This window comes from Ursus arctos, unplaced genomic scaffold (assembly GCF_023065955.2).
Source record: "Ursus arctos isolate Adak ecotype North America unplaced genomic scaffold, UrsArc2.0 scaffold_21, whole genome shotgun sequence".
In the NCBI taxonomy this organism is placed as follows: Eukaryota; Metazoa; Chordata; class Mammalia; order Carnivora; family Ursidae; genus Ursus; species Ursus arctos.
This window is the reverse complement of record NW_026622886.1, coordinates 13,286,485-13,307,491: the sequence shown is the minus strand read 5'-3', so window position 1 is coordinate 13,307,491 and position 21,007 is coordinate 13,286,485. Positions and strand designations below refer to the sequence as shown.

Sequence of the window (21,007 nt, the reverse complement as noted above, 5' to 3'; positions counted from 1 at the left end):
CATCAAAATCCTAGAGGAGAACATAGGCAGCAACCTCTACGACATCGGCCAAAGCAACCTTTTTCATGACACATCTCCAAAGGCAAGAGAAACAAAAGATAAAATGAACTTGTGGGACTTCATCAAGATAAAAAGCTTTTGCACAGCCAAGGAAACAGTCAAAAAAACTAAGAGGCAGCCCACGGAATGGGAGAATGTATTTGCAAATGATGCTACAGATAAAAGACTGGTATCCAAGATCTACAAAGAACTTCTCAAACTCAATACGCGAGAAACAAATTAACAAATCATAAAATGGGCAGAAGATATGAACACTTTTCCAATGATGACATACAAATGGCTAACAGACACATGAAAAAATGTTCAAAATCATTAGCCATCAGGGAAATTCAAATCAAAACCACACTAAGATACCACCTTACGCCAGTTAGAATGGCAAAAATTGACACGGCAAGAAACAATTGCTGGAGAGGATGTGGAGAAAGGGGATCCCTCCTACATTGTTGGTGGGAATGCAAGTTGGTACAGCCACTCTGGAAAACAGTGTGGAGGTCCCTTAAAAAGTTAAAAATTGAGCTACCCTATGACCCAGCCATTGCACTACTGGGTATTTACCCCAAAGATACAGACGTAGTGAAGAGAAGGGCCATATGCACCCCAATGTTCATAGCAGCATTGTCCACAATAGCTAAATCGTGGAAGGAACCGAGATGCCCTTCAACAGATGACTAGATTAAAAAGTTGTGGTCCATATATACAATGGAATATTACTCAGCTATCAGAAAGAATAAGTTCTCAACATTTGCTGCAACATGGACGGCACTGGAGGAGATAATGCTAAGTGAAATAAGTCAAGCAGAGAAAGACAATTATCATATGATTTCTCTCATCTATGGAACATAAGACCTAGGAAGATCGGTAGGGGAAGAAAGGGATAAAGAAAGGGGGGGTAATCAGAAGGGGGAATGAAGCATGAGAGACTATGGACTCTGAGAAACAAACTGAGGGCTTCAGAGGGGAGGGGGGTGGGGGAATGGGATGGACTGGTGATGGGTAGTAAGGAGGGCATGTATTGCATGGTGCACTGGGTGTTATACGCAACTAATGAATCATCGAACTCATCAGAAACCAGGGATGTACTGTATGGTGACTAACATAATATAATTAAAAAAAAAAAAAAGATATAGCTGCTATTAGGGTAAGTGGAAGAAGGAGCAGTTAGACTGACAAGAAACCTATTCACCTCCCCTCAATAACAATTGAAACTTTGTACTCCTGTCTCCATGAAATTAGGATTTACTTTAAAATACACAACAAAGAGAAATAAAGAATAGAGCAAACAAATGTGCCAAAATCTTGATAACTGTTGAACAGATGGAAGTTGTTGTGTTAGACTCTTAAATTTTTTATAATCTTTTTTGAAGAAAGGTTCACTGAGATTATCATGCAGGTTCTCTTTTCAGTCCGGCTGATGTAAACTGCATTGATTTTCAAATGTCGGGTCAACCTTGCATTCCTGGAGTAGACTCAGTTTGATCAATAAAGAGTTGTTCCTTTGAAAAAGATACCGGAATCTGGCTTGTTAGTTTTCGTATAGGATTCTTGAGATAGTTGGCCTATGGTTTTCCTCTCTTATGGTAACTGTGCCAACCTCTGGTATGGGGCTGTGTTTACCTCAACGGATGAGTTAGATGGTGTTTTCCTGTTTTCTACACTCTGGAGGAATTTTTGTGTGATTGGTGCTGTTTCTTAAGTGATTTGACCTCAGTTATAATTGCACTTTCCTTTTAAATCCTTGAGCTGTTATTCATTAGGCTTTGTATACTTTTTTGTATATGTAGGAATAATTTTAAAAATAAATACTTTCAAAGAGCTAAAGTAGGCAAAAAGCCATTTTTTTAAAAAAAATGAGACTATGTGTAACTTTCTTAGCTAAGGGCAATGTAATCATTTCATCCTAATGACTACACTAAAACCCTCACCCCTGGTCTGGATAGCAATCCTTTACATACAGACTTTCTTTCTTCACTACGTCATCATCACCACTGACATTACCAGGCAGGAATAACTTCCCAGGCACTGTGCTAAATGTATTACATATGTCATTTCCTTTAATCACCATAAGCCTATTGCCTCTCACATTTTAGGAGAAAGCCAAATTGTAGCAAACAATGTCCAGGATCCTGGACTCAAACCCCAGAAGTCCGACTGCAGAGAGTATGCTCTTCACCTGCTCGTGCCTGTAAGTCATGGAGAGGCAGCACGGCCTGGTGGGGATGGGAAAAGAGACATAATCAGGGCTCCAACCTACCTCTGCGTCTAACTGGCTGTGAGACCTTGGACAAATCACGTAATTTTCCTGGCCCAGGTGTTCTTGATAAAATGCAGGGCATAGTCTAGGGAGTTATTTTGAAACTCCGCCTGTCAGGCCTGGGAGTTTGGAGGCATCCTCTGGGGTCAAGCAGGACAAGGAGCATTCCTTCTTTTATATTACATACTGGCCTTTGATAGGATTTCATTTGAACTAATGGTTCTGAGGCTTCTGAAACCATCTGACTAACTTCTCAGAGTCTTCCGTTCCAGTGAATTCTACAGAATCACTATAGAATCATTTAGATGAATGATTCTATAAATATTCTATGATTCTATTTTCTATCCTATTACCTATTAAGCTCTACATTAGATATGGACTATATTCATTTAACCAAACAAATGTCCAACACACCCAAATGTTAATTTCTCTATAACTTTTCTGTAATAAATTCTTCACATTTAGAATGATACTCAGATACCTCAATTTCTACCATATGATAAATCCCATTTAGAACTTATTTCCCCCCTATAATATGACATCCTCCAGTATGTTATAGGACTACCCTCTCCTTACATTACTTTCCATTTATGTGCAGTTGTGTTCAGCACAGATGCTGAGACACTGTACAAGCCCTCAAGTGATTGCGGAATATGGATAACAATAAACTCATTCCTCAAAGATTTAAAAATCAAAGCATCAGACAAAATGTAAGTTTTTATGAGACTTCACATTTTGAAATACATAACTCTTATAGCACAAACACAGTATTTACATTACAAGTTCTTTTTACAAAATATGTGTTAAAAGAATACTGTTGAGATCATGATCTTAAAATACCTGTTAGAGTTCAAAAAGGACTTACAGAAACTAATCTAAACAATCCACCATATAATGATATAAATAAAACATAGCTGAACATCAGGGCTTACTCATACATAAAAATACGAATTCTCTATCCCAGTGGTCAGCAAACAGTGGCATGTGGGCCAAATCCAGCTGGTGGCCTGTTTTTGTACAGCTGCAAGCTAAACATGGTTTTTGACATTTTTAAAGGTTAAAAAAAAAAAACAACACTAAAACTAACAATAAGGAATATGCAACAGAGACACATGTAGCCTGCAAATATTTACTATGTGGCTTTTTACAGAAAGTTTGCCTATCCCTGCATTATATGAAACCCGTTGAAAGAGCTAGCTACTAGAATATACTGAGTATTTAAAAAGACACCACTGTAATGTGCCAGTACCATCAGCACTACTCATTTCTAAAATGAGGCACTTCTGTTTGAATATGTACATTTCCAAAACATAATTACATCTGGAAGGTAGCTCTGCTACTTAACTCTAGCCCTTTGTAATTAGGCCTCTGCATGAAATCACATTCTTAGGGGCTGAAGTAAATAAGCACAAAGTACTTCCGATGTCAGTCATTGATCTCATCAGTAGTTTGACCACTTATGGTCTTAAATGTTAATAAAATCCATAATTTAGGTATTGCCAATAGGAGGTGATATTGTTGCATTATTTAAATAACATGTATAAAAACATATTTAGATATCCCAATTCATTATTTTCAGAAGTAAGGGTAACTAGTTAACTTAGTAGCTACTTATTTTAAAAATGGGAAATGGAAAAAACAAAAACAAAAAAACCAAAAATGTACAACCGCAGCAAATGGCTTTGGAATGCAAAGACTGGGGTCTCTTAGCAGTGGCTCCCAAGGTGCCTAGGCTTCTCATGTGAAAGTTAGTTGGCAATGGTTGCTATGGGAACTTGGCAGCTCTCTCTTGTCAGATTTTTCATTTAAAGAATGATGGGTCCATAAGCAAATACTTTAAAAGTAAAACCAGGTCAGAGCTGCTCAACACACAAGTTTTCCATGCCTTGGTTAAACAATTCCTGGCCAGTAGGCTATATTCACACCACAAAACAAGTATTGTACTGGATGCTTTTCCTTCTTCAGGCCAGGCTGGCTAAGCATCACATCATGAAGACATCTCTATGATGCCAAGTTTTAAAATGCTCAGTGAATGCTGAGGTAGATGATTTTCAAATGAAGATCTTCTATACCCTGATTCGATCGGGACTAGCTTCTTTCTGTATCCTCCTCCTGGGAAATATCTTCCGTTTAAGTGCAATTAACTAGATAATGAAAAAAAATAAATTTTAATTCTCCATACTGACAAACTTTACACTTTGAGTCCTATGACTTTAATCACTTCCACAGCAATCAAGTCTCCCTCATTCCGCCCCAAAACAAAACCAACCACTACTTTTGTAATAGGGTCAATATGCCTAGATATTTGCCCACAAATATTTAAACCCATAAGGATTAAAATTATTTTCACCCATGCTTCACTTTTTTAAAGACCTTAAAGACCTATAACTACAGATTTTTACGCAGTGATTACCAAGCATATTTATTTTCAAGATACCTATTTGTCAGGTCTTTATTTTGAATGAAACTGGCTTTGTTTAGCTATTAAAATACTGCCCTTAATTTGAAAATGACTACATATGTAAGACAGAACTTTAAAAAAACACCCTGTATTAACATCCTGTCACCACTTTTCCCCTATATTTAAACATAGCAGTAAATCATTTGAAAATACAGATAATACCTAGTTTATGAAATGGGTTGTCAGGCAAAAAATTCATAATTACTAGCTTAGAACCTGGACAAACACTTCTTTCTCATAGAAAGGGTTTATCCATGACACATCTGAAATAGGAAACATGACTGCCATTATAATAAAGCGTCAGTGAGAAAAACAAATGTGTTCTTTATGGTTTCAATTTGGGATCATACTGTCTATCCATTACAGGGTGAAGGCAGGGCTTTGCCCAAGTACAGGCCACCATGGTTTGAGTGATGAGTTGGGACTCTGGGGCAGAGGAAGAGGCAGTGTTGGCTGGTTTGTTGCAAGAATGGTAGAGGTTAAGGAATTTGATTCAAATATGTTAAGAGCAACGGGACAGAGAGAAGAGAGAATTTATTCTTTCCTTCTTTTCTCCCTCCTTGCCTTTCTGGTTCCCTGTTCTCTACTGGTATAAATGACACAGAGGAAAGACTGGCCCTCCCGTTCCTTCCCACTGCCACCAGATGCTCCTTTCAGCCAGTGTGCCTTTTCTCCCCATTGCAGGCCAGCACACAGCTGACTCCTAGTTCCTCAGTGGAACCTCTGTTCTAGGGCAGGGACAGTTTTAACTGCCAGGAATAAAGGCAACAAGAACAAGACTGATACTCTCTGGGAAGTGGATGAAGATTAAATTGCAGTCCTGTCCACCTGCCCATTCTCCCATTTTCTTTCCTTTCATTTATGGCAGGAACTTTAGTCTAAAGTTCTCAATACTTCAGCCTCTTACTCCTTCTCAGTTTAAGTAAACTCACTGCAAGTTTCCCATACTGACAACTAGAAAGGCTCCACTCAACAGTCACCTCAGATGGAGGCTGAGGTGAAGTTTGCTTGCCCCAGCAGGTCAGGTCAGACACGGTTCCCTTTCTTCTTTAATCCTTTCTCTTCAGACCATTTCATGCCTACACCAAATAAGGATTCTCTAACCCTTTTCTTTTTATCTCACAAACCTTCCTTCTACTTCTGGGACTTCACTTGAAGGAGGTTGTGTATATGTGCCTGCATGGAGAGAAATTCCAGCAGTTCAAAGGAAATGTAATGGGGAGAAATGTGAGCACAACAGGCACTGTCCACAGAAGAGTAGGAGGTCTGAAGATAAGCCACTGCAGTCACTTTTAGAAAGGTTACAGGAGAAGAAAAATTGGAAACCCATACAAAATCAGTATCAGATAAGGATTCTAATGGGTTTTCTGTTTAGAAATACGTAGAGGTTTTCAGTTTTAGTTTGATGTCTACAAGTTAATCTACTGAATTCTAGGTAGAAAGGATACTAGTAGTGCATGTAGAAGATTAATGAATAAAAGGCTATTATGTTTGCTGCCTGAATATTATGAAATATGTTTGACATATTGACACCCGAGTTAGAAGCCAAAGAAGAAATTAAAATTTTCTTGTGAATTTATATCACTTTCTGAAAGAATGAGATACTCTTATACTAAAAAATAATGTTTGATCCCCACATAAAATATTTAAGGCTTACCTGTTCAGCAAAAAATGAGAATATAGTAAACATAATCAATGTTGCCAGTACACAGTGAGTCCAAAACTTCAATTTGTCTCGATATGCTCTCCTGTTCAGAGAAAGAAGCAAATATGTAGTTCTGTGCATAGTTCCACTATATTAGAATTCTTTATATACTAGTTTAGCAAAAAAGTCACGAAATACAAAACCACTGTCTGGAGGCAATTTGAAAATGTTAATACACTGTACATTTCCAACATGAGATCAGATTTTTCATTATGTCCTAGTAAATATTATATTTGAATTGTAAAAGTTACCCAGGCAGAGGAGAGGACTTCAAAAGAAAATCACTTTTAGCATTTAAACAAAAGTACACTTTCATTCATATCCATTTCTTCACAGTCACTTAATCAACACTTTCTGTGGATACAGACAGATGAACAAGAAGTTCTTGCTCTAAAGTGTTTATAAGCCTGGGGAATCACTGACATGCACATGACTAGCCATCACACAAGATGGACCAAAAAATGTACTATCAAAAGCAAAGTCTTGTGGAAAAACAGAGAAATAAGGAAAGCATCTCAGATTTGGTGACATTTCATTTAAGTGCTGAAGTAGGTGGGGGACCTTAAATGAAAGCATTTAGCTGAGTAAGGCAGTGAGCATCATCGAAGAGTCAGAGGAGCAAGCTGAGTCCTGCAGAACTGAATGAAGTCTGGCCTAGGGGCATCAGGGAGAGAGCTAAAGCCATGGCAAGGCAGGTGGGCATCAACTGCAGGTATTCTGGGAAAATATGCAGTGGGGTTTGAACACAATACTGTAGTGGGAAAGTGTATGAAAGTGGGTATGTGTGTGGCAGCGGGGTAAAAATGGTGGCCATCTGAAGGATGCATGTCAGGTGAACAGAAGTGACCAGGCAGGCAGTCATGTTAGTCTGGGTATGAAAACATAATGAAGGCCAGTGAAAATGAAAGAAAACAAGCAACAGAAGAGATCATCTAAGAGCAGATCAACTGGATTTGAAGTTAGGATATTGGGGTTAGAGGCAGTAGAGCAGTTTCCTCATCTGTAATGTGTAAATAATTTATTATGAAGACTATATGCTTAACATGAGGCTTGGAAGATATTTTAATAACTATCAATTCAGGCCTCTGTGCTGACTTCCAGATTCTCATTTACAGCTTGTCTTGTAGTGGATGTCTCTACTTCAAGTCCCATATTGATGGTACCTCTGTTTTCCCTCCTGAATTTCCTATGTCTCTTAATAGGATCACAACCAGCGCAGTTAATTCTAATTTCTATGGTGTCATTCAGAATCGATATGTAATTTGAAGAGCTAAGAAGCCACAGACTGTAATGCAGCTAAGTTGTCCCAGGACCCAGAGAAACTTAAAATAGCTGGAGATTTCCTCAGTCATTCATTCATCCACTGAGCACCTACTATGTGCTAGAAAGGCACTGCGGACTCAGAGAAAAGTAAGACACCATCTCTGATGTTGAAGAGGGCTTTACAGTCTGTCAGGAGAGACAAGCACACCAGACAGACTGCTGTACAGTGTAGAAAGTGTTACACCTAAGGAAGGGGAACAGGAAGAAAGCCTATTGGGAAATTAGAGAAAGGTGACAGGGGACTTGAGCACAATGTCATGAAAGGAAAGAGAAAAAGTAACGTTTCTAGAAGGTAGGGTGGTGGTGGTGGCTCAGCAGTGAGAGAGGACACAGAAGCTGAGCAGGATGAAGAAAATGAAGCGCCCCAGCTCAGGGAATTACACCTGATTCATCTTATTTGTATAACACAGAGATCAAAGTCCTCTCAAACTACTCTTAAGCCCACTCCTTTCTTATTCATTTGGGCCCTTGAAGATAAATTTAGTCACAAACTGGATGTGGGGAGTTAGTTAACACTTGAAACTATCCAGAGATCTTTTCCTCTGAGCTAAAGGAAAGTGAAAATGATAAGAAACCATTCCTAGAAGACAAGGCCCACAATTTAGTAATAACTTCTGAAAATAAAAATACATAGCTATTAGCAATATACATACTAATTGGCTCACTTACCCAACTCTAAGACACCAAAGAGTTCTAGTTGCCAGGGTTGCTAATTTCCTCTCTACAATCTCTCCGAGTGCTGTCCACTGCTTTCCCTTTATTCCCTGAGCTGTGTCCTTGGTTCACACCCTGTTTCAGAGCTACTGAAATGCTTAGTACTTGTCTCCCTGCCTCCAGTTTCCAGACAACACTGCCTCACCAGTCCAACTCCATACTGTTAGTTATCTTTCCAAATCATGAAGTCTGATCACTACAAACATCTAAAAAAAATTTCTCTTGGGGAGCCCCATTCTCTAAAGAAAAAAGTCTAATTCAGATACAGCCCTTCACAATCTCTCCTTTCTCTTTCCACGCACTCTCTTTTACACCCCTGTGCCTTGTACATGCCATTTCTTCTACCAGGAATGCTCTTTCCCACCTGGAAAAGTCTTTTTCATAATTCAAAACCAAGTCCAAATGTTGCCCTCCAGTAACAGAATTAGCTGTTCCCTCATTCATAGTCCGGTAGCACTGAACCCTCCCTGCCAGAGCGCTTGATATCACAACTGTCTGCCTGCAGCCTGTCTCCTGAAGGGACTGTGAGCACCTCAGAGCCTGGTACCATACTCCTTTCATCTGTGTATTCCCAGTACCTGGCACGGGGTAAATAGTAGTAAAATAAGACATAAAGGAAATTTTATAAGGCAGCTTTGGATTACAGTGGAACATATGGAAGGCTGGAAATCAGGCTGGATTTACCACTTATCAGCTACTTCACCTTAAGCAAATCATGTAGCTTCTGTTACCATATTCTCCTGCCATAAATATAGCAGGTACTCAAGAATCAAGGTAGCTATTGTGGTGGCAGTGAATGAGATTCAATGGATGTGCTTAGCGAATAAGCTCAACAAAAATTTTTAAGTGTATTTTTACAAAGTAATTATAGATCAGATAACACATTAAAGGAATTTCATCACTTTTAAACACATACACACATGCATGAACATGAGACCTTACCACTCCTGCAGTTCATGCATGTGAAGGAACCGGTTTCGATATTCTCTTGGCAGCTCAAACTGGGATGGTATGGGGAACATGGATTCATAGAAATCCCTGAGAACAGCTTTCACTGTCTGGGCATCTTTATGATTATGGTCTATGTTGTCATTCAGGCAAACAAACTTCCTAGAAATAATAGAGATCCAGGGTTATTCGTTATCGTGAGAATGATCTTGACACAATAAAACAAGAAATGTAGATTCCAAATACATTTTAAATGGGCTCATGTTCCAAGTTGTTACATGTGCTGAAACGCTTCTCTGGGGGAAGAATGTTCTATAAAATTTTTCTTTGGATATTCCTCACCTATAAAACAAAGAGAACTAGGGAAGATAATCTTAAAAGTGCCTTCTAGCTGTTGGAATAAATTAATGATTTCTGTTTAGCGTGTCCCCAATTAAGTGTTTAGTAAATACAGTTTACTGACTAGAGCATTTTGTTGGCAGCCAGGGGAGAAACTGGTAAACACCAAAACCAAGTTCTACTATAGTTATATTACTGAGAGTAGTGACGTAGATAATTGAGATAAAGATGGTGCCTTACAGCTATAGATTATACGAGTTCGATGACTTTTTCTTAATATGTCTACAACCAAGATGCTAGAGTTCTGGCAAAAAGCAGATGACAGTCATGCTTCCCTATTGTCTCAAGTTCCCTTAAAGGCAAAGTCACTAAACTGAGGGCCCGTTAAAACAGTAGGCAAGGGTAATACCACCTTTGAAGTACATGTGCTAAAATTTAAAACAGACAAAAAAAACCCTCACCAAACTTAAATCTAATAAAGCCCTCAGATCTAACTATCAATTTATCGGAAATAGACATGGGAACATGTTAAACAACTGAGACACAAAGTAATCCAGAGTATAGGGAATATAGAGAATATATATTGAATTTCTTCATATACACATACAATATTATATGGTAAAAAAGGGAGATTGTGGGAAAAACCTATAGACAGACTTAATTTCAGTGAATTTACCTGATACCACTTCAAACCAATAAACTTAAACAACATAAATGCTTAGAAAAGACAACTGGGGAAATGTGTACACTGGCCGGAGGGTTTATCATATAAATAATGATATGGTGGTGATTTTGAAAGAATTGTTATAATTTAGAGAAATATATTTTAAAAATCTAGAGATAAAATAATATAATGTCTGAGGTTTACATAAAAATAATCAGGAAGTGGTAGTAAAGGAGTGGATGTGTTTAGATGAAAGAAGAATAACCATAAATCACTTCTTATTGAAGATGAGTGACAGGTGAAAATTCATTATCCTATCTACTCTAAACTTGGGGACTGCTTTAAATTAAAGGATACTAAAGAGATATATCAACCAAATACAATGCACGAGTCTTGACTGTATCCTGCATTAAAAAAAACAAAACAAAACAAAACTCTAAAGGGCATTTGGAGGCAACTAGGGAAATTTGAACATAAATTATCTATTAGGTGGTATTAGTTAAGGTTCTCAGATATGTGTTAATTGTCTTTAGTGTAAAGGAGAATGATTTGTTTTAGAAGATATGTATGAGAATAATTAGGGGTAAAATGTATGGATGTCTGAAACTAATTTTCAAATGGTTCAGCAAACAAGAACAAAATAACAAAAACAAAACTGTGTGTGTGTGTGTAGATAAAAAGAGATCAAGCAAATATGATAAAATGTTGACATTTTAAAATATGGGTTAAATATTTATAGGATTTATTGTACTATATTTTCAATTTTTTATCTTCAAAATTTTTCATAATGTTGGGAAAAATTAAAGAAGAAAGTATATGCATGAGACAAAGGGTGTGTGTGGACAATAGCTAAATTAGACCCTGCTGGATACCTAACATCGTCCCCTTTCTTCCAAAGAGAATTTGCATTTTGCTCAGTACTTCTCTCCCCATGAGCTGACTCAATGGAAGGCAAGCCCACTCCACCCCAGAGACAGCTCCTGACTGTGTATGTGAATCCTCTTCACAGTGACTGATGTAAGAATGGGGGGAGTGGGGCACCTGGGTGGCTCAGTTGATTAAGTGTCCGCCTCTTGATTTCTGCTCAGGTCATGATCTCAGGGTCATGGGATGAAGCCCTGCATCGTGTTGGGGGGGGGGGGGGGTCCGTGCTCAGTGGGGAGTCTACTTGTCCCTCTGCACCCCCCACCCCCGCTCATGCGTGCTCTTTCTGTCTCTCAGATAAATAAAATCTTAAAAAAAAGAAAGAGAGAGAATGAAAGAAAGAAAAAGAAAGAAAGAAAGAAAGAAAGAAAGAAAGAAAGAAAGAAAGAAAGAAAAGAAAGAAAGAAAGAAAAAGAAAGAAAGAGGGACAGCACACCATACATACAAAGGGGAGATCCTCTGTGTCAGAACATTGCTCCGTCTTCAGGGGCATCTAGAACTGCTGTGGCTGCCCTATCTCTAGCCTGAAGATGAAGCCAACAAAAGCAGGAGGGGAGCAGAGAGGAACAAGCCTGAGGGAAAAGCAAAGCCTGGATTCTGCCTAGCCCAGACTCCTTGTTAATGGGGGCAAACCTGTCCTTAAAGCTTCAGTCATTTAGAACACTGATTTAAAATGAGGACCCATAAATGTAAAACAATTAAGAGTTAAAAATAAGATCTGTTCAAGGAAGTATCTGGGCCTGGCAAGCCTGGCTTTTGGTAGATCCTTGTCCGTTTAAGTACCATGAAGGTCTATGAATTCTCTCACCCCAAAACTTTCAAACTGGCACAAAGACATAAAGGTATAAGGTACAACTGAAAACTACAAATTCTCACATGATATTCCTAAATATAACAAAATGACTGGGAGGGCACATTACCAAAATGGGGGAAGCAAAAAGCAAGTATTGAAATTGGTCTTTAAAGTTATTTTAAAAAATTAGGGCAGGGCATTCCAGTCAGAGGGAACAGCAGGTACAGAGAGCTACAAGCTGAGTGATTATTAATCATAATGGCTGGGATGCCTGGGTAGCTCAATCGGTTAAGCATCTGCCTTCAGCTCAGGTCATGATCCCAGGGTCCTGGGATGGAGTCCCAACATTGGGCTCCTTGCCCAGCAGGGAGGCTGCTTCTCCCTCTGTCTGCTCTGCCTGCCACTCCCCCTGCTTGTGCATGTGCTCTCTCTCTCTGACAAATAAATAAATAAAATCTTAAAAAAAAAAAAAGTTAATCATAATGGTTTATTGTTTACTTGGCTTGTGGGAAATACTTGTTATTTTATATTAAATAAAGTGGTTTTGGTTTTTTTTTGGAAATAAAGTGTTTTACCGAATACACTTAATAAGCATTAAAGATGTTTCCATTTATCTTAAATTTCTTATTTCTGTCTCCTCCCCTCCCCAAAACAGGAATGAGATTTTTAGAAAAAAATACCATGGCTTTACCTGTCTAGAAATTTTACATCTCTGATCATTTATAATTAAAATCATAATTTAAATGAGGTGAAACTGAAGACTTACAAAAGCATTTAAAAAACTCAAATGAGGGGCACTTAGGTGGCTCAGTCGGTTAAGCATCAGCCTTCGGCTCAGGTCATGATCCCAGAGTCCCGGGAATCGAGCCCCACATTGCGTTCCCTGCTCAGCAGGGAGTCTGCTTCTCCCTCTGGCCCTCATCCTGCCATGCTCAATCTCTCTCTCTCAAATAAAAAAAAAGTCTTTAAAAGACTGATGAAAAACATTCAATTTTTAGATGCCAGGGTGTTTTTTTCCAGGAAACTGATATCTATTTCCCACTAAAGTTCAAAACTCAAAAATGAAGATTTTAACTAATTTTATCAAACTATCCAAGGCAACTGTTAGGGGACCAGGCTGGAAATTTTCAAGGCTTATGTAAACCTGAACATTTATTCAGCTCCAAGGTATGGCTATAGTTTGCTGGATTAATTTTCACATTTATGAGAGCATTTCTTTTTCCTCAGAAGCTAATCTGAACTTTATTTTATTTATTTATTTTTTTAAAGATTTTATTTATTTATTTGACAGAGAGGAGACAGCCAGCGAGATAGGGAACACAAGCAGGGGGAGTGGGAGAGGAAGAAGCAGGCTTCCCAGTGGAGCAGGGAGCCTGATGCGGGGCTCGATCCCAGGACTCTGGGATCACACCTTGAGCCAAAGGCAGACACTTAACGACTGAGCCACTGAACTTTATTTTAAATTGCAAAGACTAACCACCAAAACTTTTCTGGAAGTATCTTCTTAGCAATGCTATGACAGTCCCAGCTGTCTGGCCCCACTCCCCATGATGGAGTCCACCCCTGGGCCTCACTGAACAGCTCATGTCACCAGGTTCTTAGAAGTCTGTGCTAGTCCCTGTTCATAGGGGAACCCTATCTGAACTCACAACTCCTATCTCTAGCTCAAGTACTACCTCACCATTAGGCATTTCACCTGCTCCAAACAAAATAAGCCACTTCCTTGAATCCTACTGCCTTTTTTCATGTTTATTTGCATGATTAAAGATCATTTTTTGGGGTGCCTGGGTGGCTCAGTCGGTTAAGTGTCAGCCTTTAGCTCAGGTCATGATCCTGGGGCCTTGGGATCAAGTGGCATCTCGGGCTCCCTGCTCAGCAGGGAGTCAGCCTCTCTCCCTTCCCCCACTGGCTTGTGCACTCTCTCTCAAATAAATAAATAAAATCTTAAAAAAAAAAGATCATTTTTTAAACTTATAGGAATTTTCTGTTCAATTTTGCTGTGAACCTAAAAGTACTCAAAAAAGTAAAGTTTACTGGTTAAGGAAAAAGTACCTGGGGTTTTTTCTTATATCATCCAACTGGCCAACCACATGAGAAACATTGGTACGAATCATTTTAAAAGCAATTTCTTCTTCTCCCATGATTTCAAACCTAATTATCAAAACATATTTAAAGAGTGTAAATATTTATGTGGAAATAAAAACAGAATTTCAATAAGAAAAGTATTTTATAAAACTTTAACAGTTAATATCCTGAGAATGGCTTACTCTTTTGGTATTACTAAAGAAAACAATCACACATAAATTTTAAAAGAAGGCTTAAGAGAGAAACTACTGTAAAATTATGACAATGCCAGATTCCCACAATTATTCTTAAACAGAGAAAATGTATGTACTACTTACCTATATTTGTTTTTGTCCTTATATGCTTTGTGGATTTTATCAGTTACTGGTTTACAGTTGGTAACTAGACTCTTAGTGACTGGTGGCTATGAGAAAATACAAACATTGCATCAGGCCAAGACTAAGGTGGCAAAGGTGAAGCACTGACCTCCATGTAAAATTTAAGGGGGGGCCAAAGACTCCGTAATCAAAACAAATACTTTAATGCAGTTATTTGAAAAAAATCAAATTGGCATGTATAGCCTACAGGCTAATTGCCTGTTTTTGTAAATTTTATTTTAATCACACATTACTATACACTGTTAAAACAGTCTTGTAAGTTACTGGTAGAATTTTTTTCAGAAATAAAATAAATTTCTAACATAAATTGTAATGAACTGGTCTATGTCATACTCCTAAGCTAACTTTTCATTCTTAATTCTTAATCTAATTAGGAAATGCTTTATCCTAGGTGTAATCACAGTTAATTACAGTAACGTAGCCAACACGTTGCTAAGAGTTCACTCAAGTAATGTTAACTAATGTTGTTAGTATAACTAGTACTCATGCTCCAAGTAGTTTATTTGCATGAGCCTTAAGAATAACTTATTACCATTAGCAAAGCAGCCTTTACTTACTTAATTTTTTTTAAAAGATTTTATTTATTTATTTGAGAGAGACAGCCGGAGAGAGAGGGAACACAAGCAGGGGGAGTGGGAGAGGAAGAAGCAGGCTCCTGCTTCAGGGAGAGGAAGAAGCAGGCTCCTGCTTCAGGAAGAAGCCTGATGTGGGGCTCGATCCCAGAATGCTGGGATCACGCCCTGAGCCAAAGGCAGACGTTTAACGACTGTGCCACCCAGGCGCCCCTACTTACTTAATTCTTAACAAAGGATATTTGCTGATTCTAAATCTCATGCCAGAAAGCTGGCAATACTAAAATACTCTGCTAATGAAGGAAAATGTATGCATTTCAAAAGAAAACTAAAATCTCAGTAATCTTTCATCATGCCTATAACAGGGGAAGAAGAATAACTTTTCTATGTGTAAATCACCTTCCTTAGGAAAGAACACACTTCTGCAAGTTCTATGTAAATGGAGGGGCTTGGTAACTGTAAAGTCTTACTAAGAACCCAAAGTTTGTAAGAGAAAGATAGAAAGGGAGAGGAGAAAAGACAGTGAAGGACAGATATGGAAGTACAGGTGGGAGAAAGAGAAGTCTTGAGTGAGAGTGAACACAGGCTGTGCCACCATCACAACTCTCTGAAGTATTCTCATTGGCTATCCTCTGTGATCCTTAGTGAACAGATGTCTGGTTATAGAATATTAGCAACTAATATCAATATTAGCTTAACAGCTACTAGATAGGAGAAAAGAAATTTTATATCAATCATTTATTGATTCTGGATTATCTGGAATTCTGCTGTCTACCAAAGATAAAATATAGAGCATGTTTCTACTGACTGAAGTGCTATACAAAACTGGTATAAATAACACCTGATAAGGATATACTTCCTTTTTACACAAAGGAACTCATGCCACTTACCAGATTAGGATCATAGTACGCCTCCTGAGTTGGTGGAACACTGTTTAGCTGAGTGATATTAGCAGGGAGCATTTTCGAGCAATTTATTAGCATGTGTTCCAGACCTGTTAAATCCTAACAAAGCAAAATTAAAGGATAGACCTTATATGTACAAGTAATAACTGTGGTTTTAAAAACAGAAGTTATATAAAAGTCTCCAAAATTTCTTTAAATACTGTTTTCAAAGGGAGTTTGAGTATATGATTCTTAAGATAAAAACACCCCAAAAAGAACAGAATGAGATAATACAAACACAAATATTTCATCTTCATCTCAAAGTAGAACATACTGGACTATGAGGCACTATTTTACACAAGATGGTCAGGGGGATCCCCAGATGGTAGGTCCTGCAGTTAAATTCACCTTGGCACTCTCCATTAACGAGTCTCCTACTCCTGGGACTAGAGGTTGCTGTGACCGAGGGGACTGTGCAACAATCCAGGCCTGGCTGAGACACAGCTCCAGTGGGCCACGCCTAAGCTCCTGAATGAACTTGTCACGAGAATCTTACAGGCAGGGATTGTCTGGCTCTTCTCCAGAAAATATAATAGCAATGCATGCTTAAAGCCTAAAAATGTAATCTCATAAAATATGAACCTCAAATTCGGTTTTAATTCTGGCACTAAAAATGGACTAGTTGTGCATACCTCCATTAGGTATTAAGAATTACTTTTACTTGTGTTACAGTCAAATATGTGAAAGAAAATAGAAGGTTTAGGAGAAAAAAAATACAACACCTGCAAACTTAAAGGCAGGTCGTGAATTCTGGTAGCCAGTGTTCGGATTTCTCTGTCAGATAAGACACCAGATTGGTCTGTATCAACTTCATCAAAAACTTGAGATATATTCAGTGGCTGAACGGCACTCATGAGATAATAAAAATATGAAAAGGCAAACTGCATATCCTCAGAATGGCGCACTTTGTGAAATGACGTCTTGTCAAATTCTTCAGGGAACCTGTCCAAACATAACATATAGTGAGCTCTGAATATTTAAAAAATATATATAGACATTAATCTACACTGAAATATATTCCAACATTTGTGGAGTTAGAATCTTTTCGTTTCCCACTGATTTAGCTGATACCTTCAACATATCAGTTGTCAAGTGTTAAGAGCCATACATCAAGCACAGCAAAGATGTCGATTTTAAGCAGACTTAGCATGCAGGCAACTCAAACAATAAGCCAGACTTACATATCTTGAAGTTCTTGCATAACAATTCGGTCAATCATGTGAGGCATGTGTGCAGGGACTTTCCGAGATGTGAATCCAAACTTGCTGTTTAGAATTTTATTTACATATCGAAGGGAATCTGCAAATGTATCTTTCAGTTGCCTTCCAGTGTGTTTGCTATCGGTGTAGTATGCCAGCTGTGTCTTCAATGACTCTTCTTCCTGAAAAGAGAATTCCATGTAACACAGCATTATGTTTAGTGCTCAAGTGTATTTTGTTAACAAGAGATAAGCACTATTGTATATGACCAGCCACTAACTGTGGCAAATTCAATGAGCACTAACAGGTCACTTTAAGAATCCTAAGAGCAGGACTAAACTGGATACTGAAAGTATCACCAATATTGGCTTGTGAACAACAATTGTGTGATGGAGGTCTATTTATAGGGTATTCTTCAAGGACTAGTCACCGAGCATGAAATTTCATAGCCAATTCAATGCAATATTTAGAAAATTTATTTAAAAATAAGTTTGATAGAGGGGCGCCTGGGTGGCTCAGTTGGTTGAACATCTGACTCTTGATCTTGGCTCAGGTCTTGATCTCAGGGTTGTTAAGTTCAGGCCCCACACACACAAAAATAATTAATTAATTTGATAGCACTTTCAATATCAAGTTATTTCTACAGGTGACATCAAAGGAGTAAGCACTTGAGTTCTGAACAGAAGGACCAAAAAAAAAAAAGGACTGTTTCACCATGTGATAGTGTTAATATTATAAAATGTAAAGAGCCCTGTCAAACGAGTAAGAGGCAAAACTGAATGGGCAAAGAATATTAGCAGAATATATGAACACATTTTACAAAGATGAAATATTTTTGCTTCTCAATCTGGTGAAAAAATGCAGATTGATACTAACTATTGTTGGTTAGTCTGTGGAGAAACAAGCACTCGTGTACACTGTGGAAATATGAAGTGGTACGGCATTCTAGGACAGAGTTAAGTTTAACTTTAACCTAGCAATTCTACCTACAGAAGTAAAAACTTCCTCAAGAGTAAGCTATATGTACAAGAATATTTATTGCAACACTATCTGTAATTGCAAAACAAACACAGCTCTTACAAAACACAGCGATACTAGCATGGGCTTGCTCTCATACTACTAGATCAAGCGGCAACTGCAGAGCAGTATGTATTTCACTGTTGCAAAACACATATTTATGTAATTTGTATGTTCACATATCTATATAAAAATACTGGAAAACACCCACCAAACTATTCATAGTGATTATATCAAGTAGGAATATGAAGGAAGGAGGGAGAGCTTTCCCTTTTTTACCGTATATTTTTTGTATTACTTGCAATTTTTACCACTAGTCTATAATACTGTCATAATTTAAAGTAAGTAATGAAAGGAGGAAGCGAGGAAATCATCACAGGCAAGAACTTTGCAGTCCCTCACTCAACAATCAGTAAACAACTACTGTATCAAGGATAAGATATTTTCTGAAGACAATGAGGTACGTAAGTTCCCCTCTTCAGCCTCTTTTTTCCCAGCCTGACACCTGTTCATGGCTGTGCTCTGTTCATGATCCAGCCTTGACCACAGGGTTTTTCTTGGTCTGTCAACTCCCACACACCCTTCAAAAGTCAGCTCACAGGATACTTCCTCATGGATGCCTTCCCCAATACCTCTAGGCAAAGTTGAGGAATTTTCCTTTTGGACTCCTTGCCCATACCTCAGGAGACACCTGTCATGTTGCTACAGTTATTTACCCACAAGTCTGTCCTCCCAGCTTGCCCTTTTGAATCTCCATGAGCTGTGTTCTAATAGTCTTGCATTCCCCTGTAGTGAACACAGTGATAGCACTTGGTAGATGTACAGATGACACCACGGCACCATGGAGACTGCGGTACAGGAGGGTGAGCACTTGAACCTTGAGGCTGGCTCACACTGGAAGCTAATTAATTTATTTGCACCTTAGGGTTTTTTTCATCAGTAAAATTGGAAAAATAATCCGATCTGACTTGTACAGCATATGCAGAAGCATTTTTTGAAATCACCATATGCCAAGTAAAGATAAGATACCATCCCTGTTCTACTGCTTACTCGGGGCATGCCTCTGGCTAACTCCCCTACTCATTCACACTAAGGCTGTTTCTTAAACTGTGACATGGGGATCATGACAGTAGATAACCTTATAAGGTATTTTTATTGTTAGGGGTACTGGAACAATAAAACCATGTAAGAAAAAGCATTTAGTTTAATGATTGACACAGGCAGTCCTGAATAAATGGTACCTGATTATAATTATCACTTACAAGGTTATCTATTTTTCCGGCGCACGGGAAGGAATAAAGCTGGATGTAACTTACATCAAGAAGATCCTGGAAATACTTATTTTTCTCCCATGGCAAAAAGCCCAGGTAACTGTCTGTATAATGCTGCAGTTTTCTTGCAGGTAGTACTTCATTAACATTTATGTAGTTGTTCGCATTTTCTTCCATTCTGTTTTTTTCTTGTTCTCTCCCTGTGATTTTCTTTTCTTTTATAATCTGCTTTTCCAGTGGAACAATCCGAGATGAGAGTTTTTCTACGGACACACTTTCATCTCTTACTTTTTGTGTCAGAATTTCAGATTTAAATTTTCCTTCGATTTCTAAGTCCGGGGGTGGATTCTGACTCTGGTAGTGACCATTCACTTTCATTGTCACTGCTGGAAAAGTCGACCTCTGAAATCTTTCAGATGTTCCCAAGCTATTCGGCAAGATGCTTTTCTGAACCTGTTTTTCCAGTGGGGCCTCTACACTGTCATTTCTTTCATCTGGTACTAGAGCTTGATTTATTTTTACTTCAGCATCTGGTAAGTTCCTCAGAAATGATCTCAGCAAGGCTGACTTAGAAAGGTTGTATCCTTTCACAGTGATGTCTCCACGTTCTAGTTGCAAATCCAAGTTACTGAGACTCAACTGGGCCTCCTTGGGAAGGAGTGAAATATTTACCAGGGGAATTTTCACCTCCACTTGGAATCTTCCTGTCGTGTTAACATCATGTCTCTTGACCTTTGGAAAGCGTTTTTCTTCAGGAATATCCTCAAACAGTATTTCCGCCTCTGGAAGAAGTGTTGTGGGGCTAACCAAATTTTGGTAAGACTTCTGGGTCGTAGAATTCACTTTGGGTTCCTCTCTTGTGTCAACTTCTACTGTTATGTGGATTTTGAACTCTTCATCATTTGTATTTTGAAATGTGAGATTAAAATGTATTGTGGTCGCATTCATGCCATTGTGCATTATGAGGTGGATGGTTTTCCACTTATTGGCAATAGAAGCATGTCGAATTATTGGGTTGTCACTATAGGCGCCTTCGATTCCTCTTTTGGCTATTTCTGCAAAGCTGAAATAAGGCAGGCATTCACCTTTTGGAATAATATAGTGAGTCTGGTTTGGAAGAAGAGTTACTTTATACAATTCATGAAAATGATCTAGAGGAAAAAACACAAACATGACTTTAAAAATGAGGCATTTCCCCCCCCCTTTTCATTTAATTCTTAGGGTTTGAGTTTTCACTTTCTAAGAATGACTTTAAATTGACTTCAGAATAATCAAACATTCTAACACAAGAGCTGCTGGTATGGGGCTGATTTTATTATCTGAAGCAATCACTGTTATCAACATGGAATGCTGAATCTAA

The 21,007-nt window shown here is 38.3% G+C and overlaps 1 protein-coding gene across 2 annotated transcripts in view; it reads right to left on the bottom strand.

Moving 5' to 3' along the window:
* Nucleotides 1–3,010: 3,010 nt before the first annotated feature.
* GNPTAB (N-acetylglucosamine-1-phosphate transferase subunits alpha and beta) overlaps nt 3,011–21,007 on the bottom strand; it is a 71,965-nt gene continuing 53,968 nt past the window's right edge. For both annotated transcript variants that reach the window (XM_026499806.4, XM_026499807.4), the window contains exons 13-21: nt 19,693–20,798; nt 17,342–17,541; nt 16,883–17,102; nt 16,107–16,220; nt 14,585–14,670; nt 14,235–14,333; nt 9,457–9,624; nt 6,430–6,520; nt 3,011–4,455 (exon numbers count right to left, since the gene is read on the bottom strand). In XM_026499806.4, the coding sequence (XP_026355591.1) occupies nt 4,378–4,455; nt 6,430–6,520; nt 9,457–9,624; nt 14,235–14,333; nt 14,585–14,670; nt 16,107–16,220; nt 16,883–17,102; nt 17,342–17,541; nt 19,693–20,798 (2,162 nt within the window). In that variant the 3' untranslated portion in view covers nt 3,011–4,377. The remainder of the gene's footprint in view (nt 4,456–6,429; nt 6,521–9,456; nt 9,625–14,234; nt 14,334–14,584; nt 14,671–16,106; nt 16,221–16,882; nt 17,103–17,341; nt 17,542–19,692; nt 20,799–21,007) is intronic.